The 18,596-nt window shown below is 60.4% G+C and overlaps 1 protein-coding gene across 1 annotated transcript in view; it reads left to right on the top strand.

Annotated features, from left to right (window-relative positions):
* LOC142486528 (metabotropic glutamate receptor 6-like) overlaps nucleotides 1-18,596 on the top strand; it is a 53,089-nt gene that overhangs the window by 23,895 nt on the left and 10,598 nt on the right. Inside the window, 6 exon segments of the mRNA XM_075585108.1 lie at nucleotides 7,134-7,350; nucleotides 11,025-11,160; nucleotides 11,681-11,835; nucleotides 11,925-12,065; nucleotides 16,724-16,924; nucleotides 17,883-18,022. Of these exon segments, the coding sequence (XP_075441223.1) occupies nucleotides 7,134-7,350; nucleotides 11,025-11,160; nucleotides 11,681-11,835; nucleotides 11,925-12,065; nucleotides 16,724-16,924; nucleotides 17,883-18,022 (990 nt within the window).

Here is an 18,596-nt window from a genome sequence, read left to right as displayed (position 1 = left end):
CCTCGTGCTCGCTGCCCCATGACTCCCCATGCTCGCTGCCCTGTGACTCCCCATGCTCGCTGCCCTGTGACTCCCCGTGACTTCCCGTGCTTCCCCGTGCTCGCTGCCCTGTGACTCCCCATGCTCGCTGCCCCATGACTCCCCATGCTCGCTGCCCTGTGACTCCTCGTGCTCGATGCCCTGTGACTCCTCGTGCTCGCTGCCCTGTGACTCCCCGTGCTCGCTGCCCTGTGACTCCCCATGCTCGCTGCCCTGTGACTCCCCGTGCTCGCTGCCCTGTGACTCCCCATGTTCGCCTCCCCGTGACTTCCCGTGACTCCCCATGCTCGCTGCCCTGTGACTCCCCGTGCTCGCTGCCCTGTGACTCCCTGTGCTCGCTGCCCTGTGACTCCCCGTGCTCGCTGCCCCCTGACTCCCAAGTTCGCCACCCCGTGACTGCCCGTGACTTCCCGTGCTTCCCCGTGCTCGCTGCCCTGCGACTCCTCGTGCTCGCTGCCCTGTGACTCCTCGTGCTCGCTGCCCTGTGACTCCTCGTGCTCGCTGCCCTGTGACTCCTCGTGCTCGCTGCCCTGTGACTCCTCGTGCTCGCTGCCCTGTGACTCCTCGTGCTCGCTGCCCTGTGACTCCCCATGCTCGCTGCCCTGTGACTCCCCATGTCTTCCCGTGCTTCCCCGTGCTCGCTGCCCTATGACTCCCCGTGCTCGCTGCCCCATGACTCCCCGTGCTCACTGCCCTGCGACTCCTCGTGCTCGCTGCCCTGTGACTCCTCGTGCTCGCTGCCCTGTGACTCCCCGTGCTCGCTGCCCCATGACTCCCCATGCTCGCTGCCCTGTGACTCCCCGTGCTCGCTGCCCTGTGACTCCTCGTGCTCACTGCCCTGTGACTCCTCATGCTCGCTGCCCTGTGACTCCTCGTGCTCGCTGCCCTGTGACTCCCCGTGCTCGCTGCCTTGTGACTCCCCATGCTCGCTGCCCTGTGACTCCCCGTGACTTCCCGTGCTTCCCCGTGCTCGCTGCCCTATGACTCCCCATGCTCGCTGCCCCATGACTCCCCGTGCTCACTGCCCTGTGACTCCCCATGCTCGCTGCCCTGTGACTCCTCGTGCTCACTGCCCTGTGACTCCCCGTGCTCACTGCCCTGTGACTCCCCATGCTCGCTGCCCTGCGACTCCCCATGCTCGCTGCCCTGCGACTCCTCGTGCTCGCTGCCCTGCGACTCCTCGTGCTCGCTGCCCTGCGACTCCTCGTGCTCGCTGCCCCGTGACTCCCCTTGCTCGCTGCCCCCTGACTCCCCATGCTCGCTGCCCCCTGACTCCCCATGTTCGCCACCCCGTGACTGCCCGTGCTTCCCCGTGCTCGCTGCCCTGTGACTCCCCGTGCTCGCTGCCCCCTGACTCCCCATGTTCGCCACCCCGTGACTGCCCGTGCTTCCCCGTGCTCGCTGCCCTGCGACTCCTCGTGCTTGCTGCCCTGTGACTCCCCGTGCTCTCTGCCCTGTGACTCCTCGTGCTCGCTGCCCCATGACTCCCCATGCTCGCTGCCCTGTGACTCCCCATGCTCGCTGCCCTGTGACTCCCCGTGACTTCCCGTGCTTCCCCGTGCTCGCTGCCCTGTGACTCCCCATGCTCGCTGCCCCATGACTCCCCATGCTCGCTGCCCTGTGACTCCTCGTGCTCGATGCCCTGTGACTCCTCGTGCTCGCTGCCCTGTGACTCCCCGTGCTCGCTGCCCTGTGACTCCCCATGCTCGCTGCCCTGTGACTCCCCGTGCTCGCTGCCCTGTGACTCCCCATGTTCGCCTCCCCGTGACTTCCCGTGACTCCCCATGCTCGCTGCCCTGTGACTCCCCGTGCTCGCTGCCCCTTGACTCCTCGTGCTCGCTGCCCTGTGACTCCCCATGTTCGCCTCCCCGTGACTCCCCATGACTCCCCGTGCTCGCCACCCCGTGTTTCCCCTTGCTCGCTGCCCCGTGACTCCCGGTGCTCAACTCCCCCTGACTCCCCATGCTCGCTGCCCCCTGACTCCCCATGTTCGCCTCCCCGTGACTTCCCGTGACTCCCCATGCTCGCTGCCCTGTGACTCCTCATGCTCGCTGCCCTGTGACTCCCCGTGCTCGCTGCCCTGCGACTCCTCATGCTCGCTGCCCTGTGACTCCCCATGCTCGCTGCCCTGCGACTCCTCGTGCTCGCTGCTCCATGACTCCCGGTGCTCAACTCCCCGTGACTCCCCATGCTCGCTGCCCCCTGACTCCCCATGTTCGCCTCCCCGTGACTTCCCGTGACTCCCCATGCTCACTGCCCTGTGACTCCTCGTGCTCGCTGCCCTGTGACTCCTCGTGCTCGCTGCCCTGTGACTCCTCGTGTTCGCCTCCCCGTGACTTCCCGTGACTCCCCATGCTCACTGCCCTGTGACTCCTCGTGCTCGCTGCCCTGTGACTCCTCGTGCTCGCTGCCCTGTGACTCCTCGTGCTCGCTGCCCCGTGACTCCTTGTGCTCGCTGCCCCATGACTCCCCGTGCTCGCTGCCCCGTGACTCCCCGTGCTTGCTGCCCCATGACTCCCCATGCTCGCTGCCCTGTGACTCCCCGTGCTCGCTGCCCTGTGACTCCCCGTGCTCGCTGCCCTGTGACTCCCCATGCTCGCTGCCCTGTGACTCCCCATGTTCGCCTCCCCGTGACTTCCCGTGACTCCCCATGCTTGCTGCCCTGTGACTCCCCATGCTCGCTGCCCTGTGACTCCCCGTGCTCGCTGCCCTGTGACTCCTCGTGCTCGCTGCCCTGTGACTCCCCATGCTCGCTGCCCTGTGACTCCTCGTGCTCGCTGCCCCCTGACTCCCCATGTTCGCCTCCCCGTGACTTCCCGTGACTCCCCGTGCTCGCTGCCCTGTGATTCCTCGTGCTCGCTGCCCTGTGACTCCTCATGCTCGCTGCCCTGTGACTCCTCGTGCTCGCTGCCCTGTGATTCCTCGTGCTCGCTGCCCTGTGACTCCTCATGCTCGCTGCCCTGTGACTCCTCGTGCTCGCTGCCCTGTGACTCCTCGTGCTCGCTGCCCTGTGACTCCTCATGCTCGCTGCCCTGTGACTCCTCGTGCTCGCTGCCCCATGACTCCCCGTGCTCGCTGCCCTGTGACTCCCCATGCTCGCTGCCCTGTGACTCCCCATGCTCGCTGCCCTGTGACTCCCCATGCTCACTGCCCTGTGACTCCTCGTGCTCGCTGCCCTGTGACTCCTCGTGCTCGCTGCCCTGTGACTCCTTGTGCTCGCTGCCCCATGACTCCCCGTGCTCGCTGCCCCCTGACTCCCCATGTTCGCCTCCCCTTGACTTCCCGTGACTCCTCGTGCTCGCTGCCCTGTGACTCCTCGTGCTCGCTGCCCGATGACTCCCCATGACTTCCCGTGCTTCCCCGTGCTTGCTGCCCTGTGACTCCCCGTGACTTCCCGTGCTTCCCCGTGCTCGCTGACCTGCGACTCCCCATGCTCGCTGCCCTGTGACTCCCCATGACTTCCCGTGCTTCCCCGTGCTCGCTGCCCCATGACTCCTCGTGCTCGCTGCCCTGCGACTCCTCGTGCTCGCTGCCCTGTGACTCCTCGTGCTCGCTGCCCTGTGACTCCTCATGCTCGCTGCCCTGCGACTGCTCGTGCTCGCTGCCCTGCGACTCCCCGTGACTCTCCGTGCTCGCAGCCCCATGACTCCCCGTGCTCACACCCCCATGACTCCCCGTGCTCGCCACCCCATGTTTCCCCTTGCTCGCTGCCCCGTGACTCCCGGTGCTCACCGCCCCGTGACTCCCCATGCTCGCCACCCGTGACTCCCTGTACTCGATGCCCCATGACACCCCCTTCCCATGCTCGCCGCCCCGTGACTCCCCATGCTCGCAGCCCCGTGACTCCCCATGCTCGCAGCCCCATGACTCCCCGTGCTCGCCACCCCGTGTTTCCCCTTGCTCGCTGCCCCGTGACTCCCGGTGCTCCCCTCCCCGTGAGTCCCTGTGCTCGCCACCCCGTGACTCCCCATGCTCGCCACCCCTTGACACCCTTTGCTCGCCTTCCCATGCTCGCCGCCCCGTGACTCCCCGGGCTTGCTGTTACTGTAGGGCTAGCTGGCATCACAAAACTGGAATGAAGCCCAGATAGCTACTCCTAAATCTATGCCTCTTGACCACCTTTTGTAAGGCTTATTTTGGCCAAATCTATTTAATATCTGGGGAAGTACAGGGAATGTGTAAATGTATTTCCAGGTCAGTAACAATGTATTTCAACGCCTGTATTCATTATTCCCTGTAAATGCAATCCCACAGTTTAATGAATCAACATTGTTCTGTAATGTTCTTTGGGTATCAGCCCTGCAAGAAAGCAAATGAGATAGTCCATTGTTACTGTCATCTCTATGGAGAGGTCTCTGTGATTTAATCAGCTGAGGTTCCTGCAAAGACAATGGTTGGGAGTGTGGAGGTGTTACAGACATTTGGTGAGAGAGTGAACAATCAGGGATGGGGATGGGTTCTTAGCATGCCCTCTGGCTGTTGTGGCACCAACCTAATCCATGCTCTGATTGTCCAGCAGCCCCCTCCCATGTAAAGGATAGCCACAAGGGGCTATATAAGGGGTGCATCTGATCAGAGAATGAGATCTACCTTCAGAGAGCAAGAGAGGCTAACAGAGACTGAGAGGCACTCTGGGGAGGAGTATGGAGACTCCCTCAGAGGACCATCTGAGAGACTGAGAGACATTCTGTAAAGGAGTTTGGATCTTTACAGTGACCAGCTGGAGATACATGTCAGAGGGGCTGCTGTGTGATCAGCCCTCTGATATCCTGGACGAGATGTGGACAGGGCAAGCCTTCTTGAAGCAGGCCCCTGCACCTAGCCAGGCTAGTGTCTACTCCCCAGGGCCCTGCACCTAGCGAGGCTAGAGTCTACTCCCCAGGCCCCCAGTTGGTATTGTATCTTGTTTTGTGCATCTTTGTTTTGTCTGCCGGCGTGCCAGAATAAACCCCATTTTATTCAACAATGTTGTCCTGTCTGGTGCTAGTGATCCCGGTGGTTTCGGTGTAAAAGTACTGGTCTCCTGTCACACTCGCCGCCCCGTGATTCCCCGTGCTCACCTCCCCATGACACCCCACGCTTGCCTCCCCGTGATTCCCCATGCTCGCTGCCCCGTGACTCCCAGTGCTCGACGCCCCAACTCCCAGTGCTCGCCGCCCTGTGCTCACCTCCCTGTGACCCCCTGTGCTCGCCGTCCCGTGACTTCCTGTGCTCGCCGCCCCATAACTCCCTTTGCTCGCCTTCCCATGCTCGCCGCTATGTAACTTGGCCACCTTTGTAAGGCTTGTTTTGGCCCAATGTATTTAATATCTGGGGAAGAACAGGGAATGTGTAAATGTATTTCCAGGTCTGTATGAATGTATTTCAACGCCTGTATTTGTTATCCCTGTAAATGCAATCCCACAGTTTAATGAATCAACATTGTTCTGTAATGTGCTTTGGGTGTCAGCCCTGCAAGAAAGCAAATGAGATATTCCATTGTTACTGTCATCTCTATGGAGAGATCTCTGTGATTTAATCAGCTGAGGTTCCTGCAAAGACAATGGTTGGGATTGTGGAGGTGTTACAGACATTTGGTGAGAGAGTGAACAATCAGGGATGGGGATGGGTTCTTAGTATGCCCTCTGGCTGTTGTGGCACCAACCTAATCCATGCTCTGATTGTCCAGCAGCCCCCTCCCATGTAAAGGATAGCCACAGGGGGCTATATAAGGGGTGCTTCTGATCAGAGAATGAGATCTACCTTCAGAGAGCAAGACAGGCTAACAGAGACTGAGAGACACTCTGGGAAGGAGTGTGGAGAGTCCCTCAGAGGACCATCTGAGAGAGACACTCTGGGAAGGAGTGTGGAGACTCCCTCAGACTATCTGAGAGACATTCTGTAAAGGAGTTGGGATCTTTACAGTGACCAGCTGGAGAGATATCTCAGAGGCTCTGCTGTGTGATCAGCACTCTGATATCCTGGATGAGATGTGGACAGGGCAAGCCTTCTTGAAGCAGGCCGCTGCACCTAGCGAGGCTAGACACTACTCCCTAGGCCCCTGCACCTAGCAAGGCTAGAGTCTACTCCCCAGGCCCCTGCACCTAGTGAGGCTAGAGACTGCTCCCCAGGCCCCTGCACCTAGCGAGGCTAGAGTCTGCTCCCCAGGCCCCTGCACCTAGCGAGGCTAGAGACTCCTCCCCAGGCCCCTGCACCTAGCGAGGCTAGAGACTGCTCCCCAGGCCCCTGCACCTAGCGAGGCTAGAGACTGCTCCCCAGGCCCCTGCACCTAGCGAGGCTAGAGTCTCCTCCCCAGGCCCCTGCACCTAGCGAGGCTAGAGTCTGCTCCCCAGGCCCCTGCACCTAGCGAGGCTAGAGACTACTCCCCAGGCCCCTGCACCCAGCGAGGCTAGAGTCTGCTCCCCAGGCCCCTGCACCTAGCGAGGCTAGAGACTACTCCCCAGGCCCCTGCACCTAGCGAGGCTAGAGACTACTCCCCAGGCCCCTGCACCTAGCGAGGCTAGAGGCTACTCCCCAGGCCCCTGCACCTAGCGAGGCTAGAGACTCCTCCCCAGGCCCCTGCACCTAGCGAGGCTAGAGTCTGCTCCCCAGGCCCCTGCACCTAGCGAGGCTAGAGACTGCTCCCCAGGCCCCTGCACCTAGCGAGGCCCCCAGTGGGTATTGTATCTTGTTTTGTAAATCTTTATTTTGTCTGCCGGCTGCCAGAATAAACCCCATTTTATTTAACACCTTGTCCTGTCTGGTGCCGGTGATCCCGGTGGTTTCAGTGTAAAAGTACTGGTCTCCCGTGACACTCGCCGCCTCCCGACTCCCCGTGCTCGCCACCCCCCGACTCCCCGTGCCCCCTGACTCCCCGTGCTCGCCGCCCCCCGACTCCCCGTGCTCGCCGCCTCCTAACTTCCCGTGATCACCACCATGTGTTCATCTCCCCGTGACCCCCCATGCTCGCCATCCCGTGACTCCCTGTGCTCTCCTCCTCGTGACCCCCCATGCTCGCCATCCCGTGACTCCCTGTGCTCTCCTCCTCGTGACTCCCCGTGCTCGCCGCCCCGTGACTCCCTGCTCACAATCTTGTATCTCCACCCTATCTGCAGATCCCACAGATAAGTTACGCCTCCACAGCCCCCGAGCTCAGTGACAATAACCGATATGACTTCTTCTCGCGTGTGGTGCCTCCTGACTCGTACCAGGCACAGGCCATGGTGGACATTGTGAAAGCGCTTGGCTGGAATTATGTATCCACCCTGGCATCTGAGGGCAACTACGGAGAGAGCGGTGTAGAGGCGTTCGTCCAAATTTCACGTGAAGCTGGTGGGTTCCCTATTGCCTTCAACACAAAGAACACAGCGCCACCCTTTCTCCCACATAGCGCCACCCTTTCTCCCACAGAGCGCCACCCTTTCCCCCTCACAGTGGGGAACACAGCGCCACCCTTTCCCCCTCACAGCGGGGAACACAGCGCCACCCTTTCCCCCTCACAGTGGGGAACACAGCGCCACCCTTTCCCCCTCACAGTGGGGAACACAGCGCCACCCTTTCCCCCTCACAGCGGGGAACACAGCGCCACCCTTTCCCCCTCACAGCGGGGAACACAGCGCCACCCTTTCCCCCTCACAGCGCCACCCTTTCCCCCTCACAGTGGGGAACACAGCGCCACCCTTTCCCCCTCACAGCGGGGAACACAGCGCCACCCTTTCCCCCTCACAGCGGGGAACACAGCGCCACCCTTTCCCCCTCACAGCGGGGAACACAGCGCCACCCTTTCCCCCTCACAGCGCCACCCTTTCACCCTCACAGCGCCACCCTTTCACCCTCACAGCGCCACCCTTTCCCCCTCACAGCGGGGAACACAGCGCCACCCTTTTCCCCTCACAGCGGGGAACACAGTGCCACCCTTTCCCCCTCACAGTGGGGAACACAGCGCCACCCTTTCCCACTCACAGCGCCACCCTTTCCCCCTCACAGCGGGGAACACAGCGCCACCCTTTCCCCCTCACAGCGGGGAACACAGCGCCACTCTTTCCCCCTCACAGCGGGGAACACAGCGCCACCCTTTCCCCCTCACAGCGGGGAACACAGCGCCACCCTTTCCCCCTCACAGCGGGGAACACAGCGCCACCCTTTCCCCCTCACAGTGGGGAACACAGCGCCACCCTTTCCCACTCACAGCGGGGAGCACAGCGCCACCCTTTCCCCCTCACAGTGGGGAACACAGCGCCACCCTTTCCCACTCACAGCGCCACCCTTTCCCCCTCACAGCGGGGAACACAGCGCCACCCTTTCCCCCTCACTGCGGGGAACACAGCGCCACTCTTTCCCCCTCACAGCGGGGAACACAGCGCCACCCTTTCCCCCTCACAGCGGGGAACACAGCGCCTCCCTTTCCCCCTCACAGCGGGGAACACAGCGCCACCCTTTCCCCCTCACAGCGGGGAACACAGCGCCACCCTTTCCCCCTCACAGCGGGGAACACAGCGCCACTCTTTCCCCCTCACAGCGGGGAACACAGCGCCACCCTTTCCCCCTCACAGCGGGGAACACAGCGCCACCATTTCCCCCTCACAGTGGGGAACACAGCGCCACCCTTTCCCCCTCACAGCGGGGAACACAGCGCCACTCTTTCCCCCTCACAGTGGGGAACACAGTGCCACGCTTTCCCCCTCGCAGCGGGGAACACAGCGCCACCCTTTCCCCCTCACAGCGGGGAACACAGCGCCACCCTTTCCCCCTCACAGCGGGGGACACAGCGCCACCCTTTCCCACTCACAGCGCCACCTTTTCCCCCTCACAGCGGGGAACACAGCGCCACGCTTTCCCCCTCGCAGCGGGGAACACAGCGCCTCCCTTTCCCCCTCACAGTGGGGAACACAGCGCCACCCTTTCCCCCTCTCAGCGGGGAACACAGCGCCACCCTTTCCCCCTCACAGCGGGGAACACAGCGCCTCCCTTTCCCCCTCGCAGCGGGGAACACAGCGCCTCCCTTTCCCCCTCACAGTGGGGAACACAGCGCCACCCTTTCCCCTCACAGCGGGGAACACAGCGCCACCCTTTCCCCTCACAGCGGGGAACACAGCGCCACCCTTTCACCCACACAGCGGGGGACACAGCGCCACTCTTTCCCCTCACAGCGTGGAACACAGCGCCACCCTTTCCCCCTCACAGCGGGGAACACAGCGCCACCCTTTCCCCCTCACAGCGGGGAACACAGCGCCACCCTTTCCCCCTCACAGCGGGGAACACAGCGCCACCCTTTCACCCTCACAGCGCCACCCTTTCACCCTGACAGCGGGGAACACAGCGCCACCCTTTCCCCCTCACAGCGCCACCCTTTCCCCCTCACAACGGGGGACAGAGCGCCACCCTTTCCCCCTCTCAGCGGGGAACACAGCGCCACCCTTTCCCCCTCACAGCGGGGAACACAGCACCACCCTTTCCCCCTCACAGCGCCACCCTTTCCCCCTCACAGCGCCACCCTTAACCCCTCACAACGGGGGACAGAGCGCCACCCTTTCCCCCTCTCAGCGGGGAACACAGCGCCACCCTTTCCCCCTCACAGCGGGGAACACAGCGCCACCCTTTCCCCTCACAGCGGGGAACACAGCGCCACCCTTTCTCCTCACAGCGGGGAACACAGTGCCACCCTTTCCCCTCACAGCGGGGAACACAGCGCCACCCTTTCCCCCTCACAGCGGGGAACACAGCGCCACCCTTTCCCCCTCACAGCGGGGAACACAGCGCCACCCTTTCCCCCTCACAGCGGGGAACACAGCGCCACCCTTTCATCCTCACAGCGGGGAACACAGCGCCACCCTTTCCCCCTCACAGCGCCACCCTTTCCCCCTCACAGCGGGGAACACAGCGCCACCCTTTCCCCCTCACAGCGCCACCCTTTCACCCTCACAGCGGGGAACACAGCGCCACCCTTTCCCCCTCACAGCGGGGAACACAGCGCCACCCTTTCCCCCTCTCAGCGGGGAACACAGCGCCACCCTTTCATCCTCACAGCGGGGAACACAGCGCCACCCTTTCCCCCTCACAGCGCCACCCTTTCCCCCTCACAGCGGGGAACACAGCGCCACCCTTTCCCCCTCACAGCGCCACCCTTTCACCCTCACAGTGGGGAACACGGCGCCACCTTTTCCCCCTCACAGCGGGGAACACAGCGCCACCCTTTCATCCTCACAGCGGGGAACACAGCGCCACCCTTTCATCCTCACAGCGGGGAACACAGCGCCACCCTTTCCCCCTCACAGCGCCACCCTTTCACCCTCACAGTGGGGAACACAGCGCCACCCTTTCCCCCTCACAGCGCCACCCTTTCCCCCTCACAGCGCCACCCTTTCCCCCTCACAGCAGGGAACACAGCGCCACCCTTTCATCCTCACAGCGGGGAACACAGCGCCACCCTTTCATCCTCACAGCGGGGAACACAGCGCCTCCCTTTCCCCCTCACAGCGCCACCCTTTCCCCCTCACAGCGCCACCCTTTCCCCCTCACAGCGCCACCCTTTCACCCTCACAGTGGGGAACACAGCGCCACCCTTTCCCCCTCACAGCGCCACCCTTTCCCCCTCACAGCGCCACCCTTTCCCCCTCACAGCGCCACCCTTTCCCCCTCACAGCGCCACCCTTTCCCCCTCACAGCGCCACCCTTTCCCCCTCACTATCCCTCCTTCCGATTGCTAAAACAGCCCCTAAAAGCTGCTTCTCTGCTCTGCATAAACCTGCGCTGCTTTTTATCCCCGGGCTTCTCATTAAACTGTATTCATTACAGGGATATTCTTTTATCCTTTAAGACTCCCCTCTTCATTGATCCCATCTCTTATCTTATGCTGTACTTCTGCCGCCCGCGTGTGCTGACGGAGGTGTTCTGGCCCAGAAACCCATCCAGTTGTTGCTATAAATATTTAATCCCAGAGGGCACTGCCTCAGTATTCAGACTCATTTTAATCCATGTGCAGTAAGCATGCCCCTCATGTCCTGCAGGGGGCGTATGTATCGCCCAGTCTATCAAGATACCGCGAGAGCCACGTCCAGGGGAGTTTGACAAGGTTATCCGGAGGCTGCTCGAGACGCCCAACGCTCGTGGCATCATCATCTTCGCCAACGAGGATGACATAAAGTGAGGGGGCATGATGTGAAACCTACTGCCACTTCATATGCATACCCCCATCTCCCTCCACATCACCTGTCACTCCGGACTATCTCTACAACCACACCGCCAGCCTCTCTCCACCTCCTGACATTGAATTTCTCCTTCCTCTACGTCCCCAGAGTTATCACCTTCCTCCTCTTCTCCTAATTTCTCATCCCCTCTCAGACCCCTGAACCTCTTGATCTATAGTCTATCCCTGTAACACCCCAGCACTGCGTCCCTGTCTGCCACCCTTGTCCACATCGTGAGCTCTTTTGCTTTCACACTTTGGATTTTTCCAAGGTCGGAGATGACTGGGAAGTAAATACTTTGACACGTGCACCATATCCCTAATTAATCCGGCCCATCATACACAGGTTCCTGCTGTCATTTTGTCCATGACATTCTCCTCTCATCTGATCTGTTTATCAGTTGATTCCCTCACACTCTTTGAAGGGACCGGAGTGGTCTTGAATGCTTGCACTCCATTTCTTCTCTCTGCTGGTAGGCGTGTTCTGGAGGCAGCCCAGCAAGCCAATCAGACGGGTCACTTCTTGTGGGTGGGGTCAGACAGCTGGGGTTCCAAGACGTCGCCTGTTCTGAGGCTGGAGGAGGTGGCAGAGGGAGCTGTGACCATCCTGCCCAAGAGGGCGTCCATCGATGGTAACAAACCTGTACAGCCCCTCACCCCGAGCCTCTCGCATAGTGAGATCGCCCTGTCCTTGGGATCATTCAATTCTCATTCTTTATAGGGTTCGACCAGTATTTTACCAGCCGGACTTTGGAGAACAACCGGCGCAACATCTGGTTTGCCGAATTTTGGGAAGATGACTTTAAATGTAAACTCACCCGAACTGGAGCCCAACCAGAGGAGGCCAGACGCAAGTGTACCGGTAAAGTGACAACACAGGGGGACACGGGGCGGTCACGGAGGGGAAGAGGAGTGATACACAGGGGACACAGGGCGGTCACGGAGGGGAAGAGGAGTGATACACAGGGCGGTCACGGAGGGGAAGAGGAGTGATACACAGGGCAGTCACGGAGGGGAAGAGGAGTGATACACAGGGGGACACGGGGCGGTCACGGAGGGGAAGAGGAGTGATACACAGGGGACACAGGGCGGTCACGGAGGGGAAGAGGAGTGATACACAGGGCAGTCACGGAGGGGAAGAGGAGTGATACACAGGGGACACAGGGCGGTCACGGAGGGGAAGAGGAGTGATACACAAGGGGACACAGGGCGGTCACGGAGGGGAAGAGGAGTGATACACAAGGGGACACAGGGCGGTCACGGAGGGGAAGAGGAGTGATACACAAGGGGACATAGGGCGGTCACAGAGGGAAAGAGGAGTGATACACAAGGGGACACAGGGCAGTCATGGAGGGGAAGAGGAGTGATACACAGGGCAGTCACGGAGGGGAAGAGGAGTGATACACAGGGCAGTCACGGAGGGGAAGAGGAGTGATACACAGGGGGACACAGGGCGGTCACGGAGGGAAAGAGGAGTGATACACAGGGGGACACAGGGCGGTCACGGAGGGGAAGAGGAGTGATACACAGGGGGACACAGGGCGGTCACGGAGGGAAAGAGGAGTGATACACAGGGGGACACAGGGCGGTCACGGAGGGGAAGAGGAGTGATACACAGGGGGACACAGGGCGGTCACGGAGGGGAAGAGGAGTGATACACAGGGGGACACAGGGCGGTCACGGAGGTAAAGAGGAGTGATAACCAGGGGGACACAGGGCAGTCACGGAGGGAAACAGGAGTGATACACAGGGGGACACGGGGCGGTCACGGAGGGGAAGAGGAGTGATACACAGGGGGACACAGGGCGGTCACGGAGGGGAAGAGGAGTGATACACAAGGGGACATAGGGCGGTCACAGAGGGAAAGAGGAGTGATACACAGGGGGACACAGGGCAGTCACGGAGGGGAAGAGGAGTGATACACAGGGGGACACAGGGCGGTCACGGAGGGAAAGAGGAGTGATACACAGGGGGACTCAGGGCGGTCACGGAGGGGAAGAGGAGTGATACACAGGGGGACACAGGGCGGTCACGGAGGGGAAGAGGAGTGATACACAGGGGGACACAGGGTGGTCACAGAGGGGAAGAGGAGTGATACACAGGGGGACACAGGGCAGTCACGGAGGGGAAGAGGAGTGATACACAGGGGGACACAGGGCGGTCACGGAGGGGAAGAGGAGTGATACACAGGGGACACAGGGCGGTCACGGAGGGGAAGAGGAGTGATACACAGGGGGACACAGGGCGGTCACGGAGGGAAAGAGGAGTGATACACAGGGGGACACAGGGCAGTCATGGAGGGGAAGAGGAGTGATACACAGGGGGACACAGGGCGGTCACGGAGGTAAAGAGGAGTGATACACAGGGGGACACAGGGCAGTCATGGAGGGGAAGAGGAGTGATACACAGGGGACACAGGGCGGTCACAGAGGGAAAGAGGAGTGATACACAGGGGGACACAGGGCGGTCACGGAGGGAAAGAGGAGTGATACACAGGGGGACACAGGGCGGTCACGGAGGGGAAGAGGAGTGATACACAGGGGGACACAGGGCAGTCACGGAGGGGAAGAGGAGTGATACACAGGGGGACACAGGGCGGTCACGGAGGGAAAGAGGAGTGATACACAGGGGGACACAGGGCGGTCACGGAGGGAAAGAGGAGTGATACACAGGGGGACACAGGGCAGTCACGGAGGGGAAGAGGAGTGATACACAGGGGGACACAGGGCGGTCACGGAGGGAAAGAGGAGTGATACACAGGGGGACACAGGGCGGTCACGGAGGGGAAGAGGAGTGATACACAGGGGGACACAGGGCGGTCACGGAGGGGAAGAGGAGTGATACACAGGGGGACACAGGGCGGTCACGGAGGGGAAGAGGAGTGATACACAGGGGGACACAGGGCGTCACGGAGGGGAAAGAGGAGTGATACACAGGGGGACACAGGGCGGTCACAGAGGGAAAGAGGAGTGATACACAGGGGGACACAGGGCGGTCACGGAGGGAAAGAGGAGTGATACACAGGGGGACACAGGGCAGTCACGGAGGGGAAGAGGAGTGATACACAGAGGGACACAGGGCGTCACGGAGGGGAAAGAGGAGTGATACACAAGGGGACACAGGGCAGTCACGGAGGGGAAGAGGAGTGATACACAGGGGACACAGGGCAGTCATGGAGGGAAAGAGGAGTGATACACAGGGGGACACAGGGCGGTCACGGAGGGGAAGAGGAGTGATACACAGGGGGACACAGGGCAGTCACGGAGGGGAAGAGGAGTGATACACAAGGGGACACAGGGCGGTCACGGAGGGAAAGAGGAGTGATACACAGGGGGACACAGGGCAGTCACGGAGGGGAAGAGGAGTGATACACAGGGGGACACAGGGCGGTCACGGAGGGAAAGAGGAGTGATACACAGGGGGACACAGGGCAGTCACGGAGGGGAAGAGGAGTGATACACAGGGGGACACAGGGCGGTCACGGAGGGGAAAGAGGAGTGATACACAGGGGGACACAGGGCAGTCACGGAGGGGAAGAGGAGTGATACACAGGGGGACACAGGGCGGTCACGGAGGGAAAGAGGAGTGATACACAGGGGGACACAGGGCGGTCACGGAGGGGAAGAGGAGTGATACACAAGGGGGACACAGGGCAGTCACGGAGGGGAAGAGGAGTGATACACAGGGGGACACAGGGCGGTCACGGAGGGAAAGAGGAGTGATACACAGGGGGACACAGGGCAGTCACGGAGGGGAAGAGGAGTGATACACAGGGGGACACAGGGCGGTCACAGAGGGGAAGAGGAGTGATACACAGGGGGACACAGGGCAGTCACGGAGGGGAAGAGGAGTGATACACAGGGGGACACAGGGCGGTCACGGAGGGGAAGAGGAGTGATACACAGGGGGACACAGGGCAGTCATGGAGGGGAAGAGGAGTGATACACAGGGGGACACAGGGCGGTCACGGAGGTAAAGAGGAGTGATACACAGGGGGACACAGGGCAGTCATGGAGGGGAAGAGGAGTGATACACAGGGGACACAGGGCAGTCACGGAGGGAAAGAGGAGTGATACACAGGGGGACACAGGGCAGTCACGGAGGGGAAGAGGAGTGATACACAGGGGGACACAGGGCGGTCACGGAGGGAAAGAGGAGTGATACACAGGGGGACACAGGGCAGTCATGGAGGGGAAGAGGAGTGATACACAGGGGGACACAGGGCGGTCACGGAGGTAAAGAGGAGTGATACACAGGGGGACACAGGGCAGTCATGGAGGGGAAGAGGAGTGATACACAGGGGACACAGGGCGGTCACAGAGGGAAAGAGGAGTGATACACAGGGCAGTCACGGAGGGAAAGAGGAGTGATACACAGGGGGACACAGGGCGGTCACGGAGGGAAAGAGGAGTGATACACAGGGGGACACAGGGCGGTCACGGAGGGAAAGAGGAGTGATACACAGGGGGACACAGGGCGGTCACGGAGGGAAAGAGGAGTGATACACAGGGGGACACAGGGCAGTCACGGAGGGGAAGAGGAGTGATACACAGGGGGACACAGGGCGGTCACGGAGGGAAAGAGGAGTGATACACAGGGGGACACAGGGCAGTCACGGAGGGAAAGAGGAGTGATACACAGGGGGACACAGGGCAGTCACGGAGGGGAAGAGGAGTGATACACAGGGGGACACAGGGCGGTCACGGAGGGAAAGAGGAGTGATACACAGGGGGGGACAGGGCGGTCACGGAGGGGAAGAGGAGTGATACACAGGGGGACACAGGGCGGTCACGGAGGGGAAGAGGAGTGATACACAGGGGGACACAGGGCGGTCACGGAGGGGAAGAGGAGTGATACACAGGGGGACACAGGGCGGTCACGGAGGGGAAGAGGAGTGATACACAGGGGACACAGGGCGGTCACGGAGGGGAAGAGGAGTGATACACAGGGGACACAGGGCGGTCACGGAGGGGAAGAGGAGTGATACACAGGGGACACAGGGCAGTCACGGAGGGGAAGAGGAGTGATACACAGGGGACACAGGGCAGTCACGGAGGGGAAAGAGGAGTGATACACAGGGGGACACAGGGCGGTCACGGAGGGAAAGAGGAGTGATACACAGGGGACACAGGGCAGTCACGGAGGGGAAGAGGAGTGATACACAGGGGGACACAGGGCGGTCACGGAGGGGAAGAGGAGTGATACACAGGGGGACACAGGGCGGTCACGGAGGGGAAGAGGAGTGATACACAGGGGGACACAGGGCGGTCACGGAGGGGAAGAGGAGTGATACACAGGGGGACACAGGGCAGTCACGGAGGGGAAGAGGAGTGATACACAGGGGGACACAGGGCGGTCACGGAGGGGAAGAGGAGTGATGTACATTCACAATTAATATGTTTTCCTAGAAATCTTACCCTGTTATTGATCTCTGATAATGGTCAGTGGTTGTACCCACTGAAGGTGTATGTGTACGTGTGGTGGGCACTTCTGTGTCAGTTAACCCCTCTGTCCCTGCAGGGGAGGAGCGGATAAGTAAGCACTCGCCATACGAGCAGGAGGGGAAAGTGCAGTTTGTGATTGACGCGGTATATGCCATGGCTCACGCCCTGCACAACATGCACACTGAGCTGTGCCCTGGGAACATCGGGGTCTGTGATAGGATGGACCCCATGGATGGACGGCTGCTCCTGCAGTATATCCGAAGGGTCAACTTCAATGGTGAGAACAGCCGCCCGCTGCCACATACCCAGTCTTTTCAAAGGGGGACAAGAAGACTTGACTCATTTCGTGACCTGCTCTTGCATTTCAGTTGTTCTCATCTACTATAAATTGTGGAATAAGTGAGGAATTAAGTAGTCATTACTTTTTGAATGGTCAAACCAGATAGATTGAAGTTAAACTTCCCCGGGGGAAGGTGTTTTACTGCAAGTGAGTTGGTTTAAGACGCCAGTGCATGATCAGAGAATGCCAGCTGCACCTGGCGGAGCTCACCATGAATCGGCTAAGAACGCGTCCTACCTGAGATGAGACTTTGGATAGGAGATGTAATAAGCACACACTATATTATACATCTCTATATTTGTAACGGCACACTCGCCATTCAATCTATTACTTATACAGACTTCTTTCTAACGCGCTACTCCCCAACAAACTCGGTACTAGTGTGCATGTAGGAACTGAGGGAGCACACCCATCTCAGACCTACAACTGGGACCTACCATCAACATTGTATTGTATTGTATGCCTTTATTTATATAGCGCCATTAATGTACATAGCGCTTCACAGCAGTAATACATGTGGTAATCCAATAAATAACAGATAATATAAATAACAGATAATATAAATAACAGAGCATGGGAATAAGTGCTTCAGACATACTGTAAAAGTAACATTAAGGAAGAGGAGTCCCTGCCCCGAGGAGCTTACAGTCTAATTGGTAGGTAGGGAGAACGTACAGAGACAGTAGGAGGGAGTTCTGGTAAGTGCGTCTGCAGGGGGCCAAGCTTTATGTATCATGTGTTCAGAATATCCACAGTGCTATTCCCTATATACCAACTTCCTTATTGTATTACACAGCTGTGCTGGGCCCTGAGCCTGCTCTGCAGTTCCCCGATCTCCGAGGGGTGCCATGCCTGCTCCCGTCTCCTCCTTACCCGCTGCTCCTTTATTCCGCAGGAAGTGCTGGGACCCCCGTTATGTTTAATGAGAACGGAGATGCCCCCGGGCGCTATGATATATTTCAGTATCAGATGACCAATGAATCCGCCCCCTCCTACCGAATGATTGGGCAGTGGACAGAGTATCTGCGCATCAACGTAAGAAATCCCCAGTCGCCTCCCCGCCTCTTACGCTTCCCCCAGGGGTCTCTGCCCCTTCCCGTGGTAAACGTTCCTTACTAACCTCTCCCTCCCTATGGGACGCTCTTACACTCAGTATTCATTCAGCACCTTTACTTTCCACATTAAAGCCCAGCTGAAAATTCACCAAAAGAAGCCTCTCATTAAATGATTTACCCCTCTCCAGCTGACTGCAGGTGCGCGTGACCCCCCTGTCCTGCTGACTGCAGGTGCGCGTGACTCCCCTGTCCTGCTGACTGCAGGTGCGCGTGATCCCCCTGTCCTGCTGACTGCAGGTGCGCGTGACCCCCCTGTCCTGCTGACTGCAGGTGCGCGTGACCCCCCTGTCCTGCTGACTGCAGGTGCGCGTGACTCCCCTGTCCTGCTGACTGCAGGTGCGCGTGATCCCCCTGTCCTGCTGACTGCAGGTGCGCGTGACCCCCCTGTCCTGCTGACTGCAGGTGCGCGTGACCCCCCTGTCCTGCTGACTGCAGGTGCGCGTGACTCCCCTGTCCTGCTGACTGCAGGTGCGCGTGATCCCCCTGTCCTGCTG

This window comes from Ascaphus truei, unplaced genomic scaffold, assembly GCF_040206685.1.
Source record: "Ascaphus truei isolate aAscTru1 unplaced genomic scaffold, aAscTru1.hap1 HAP1_SCAFFOLD_934, whole genome shotgun sequence".
Lineage (NCBI taxonomy): Eukaryota > Metazoa > Chordata > Amphibia > Anura > Ascaphidae > Ascaphus > Ascaphus truei.
Note: the sequence above shows the minus strand (reverse complement) of the source record. Positions and strands in the feature narration are given on the sequence as shown.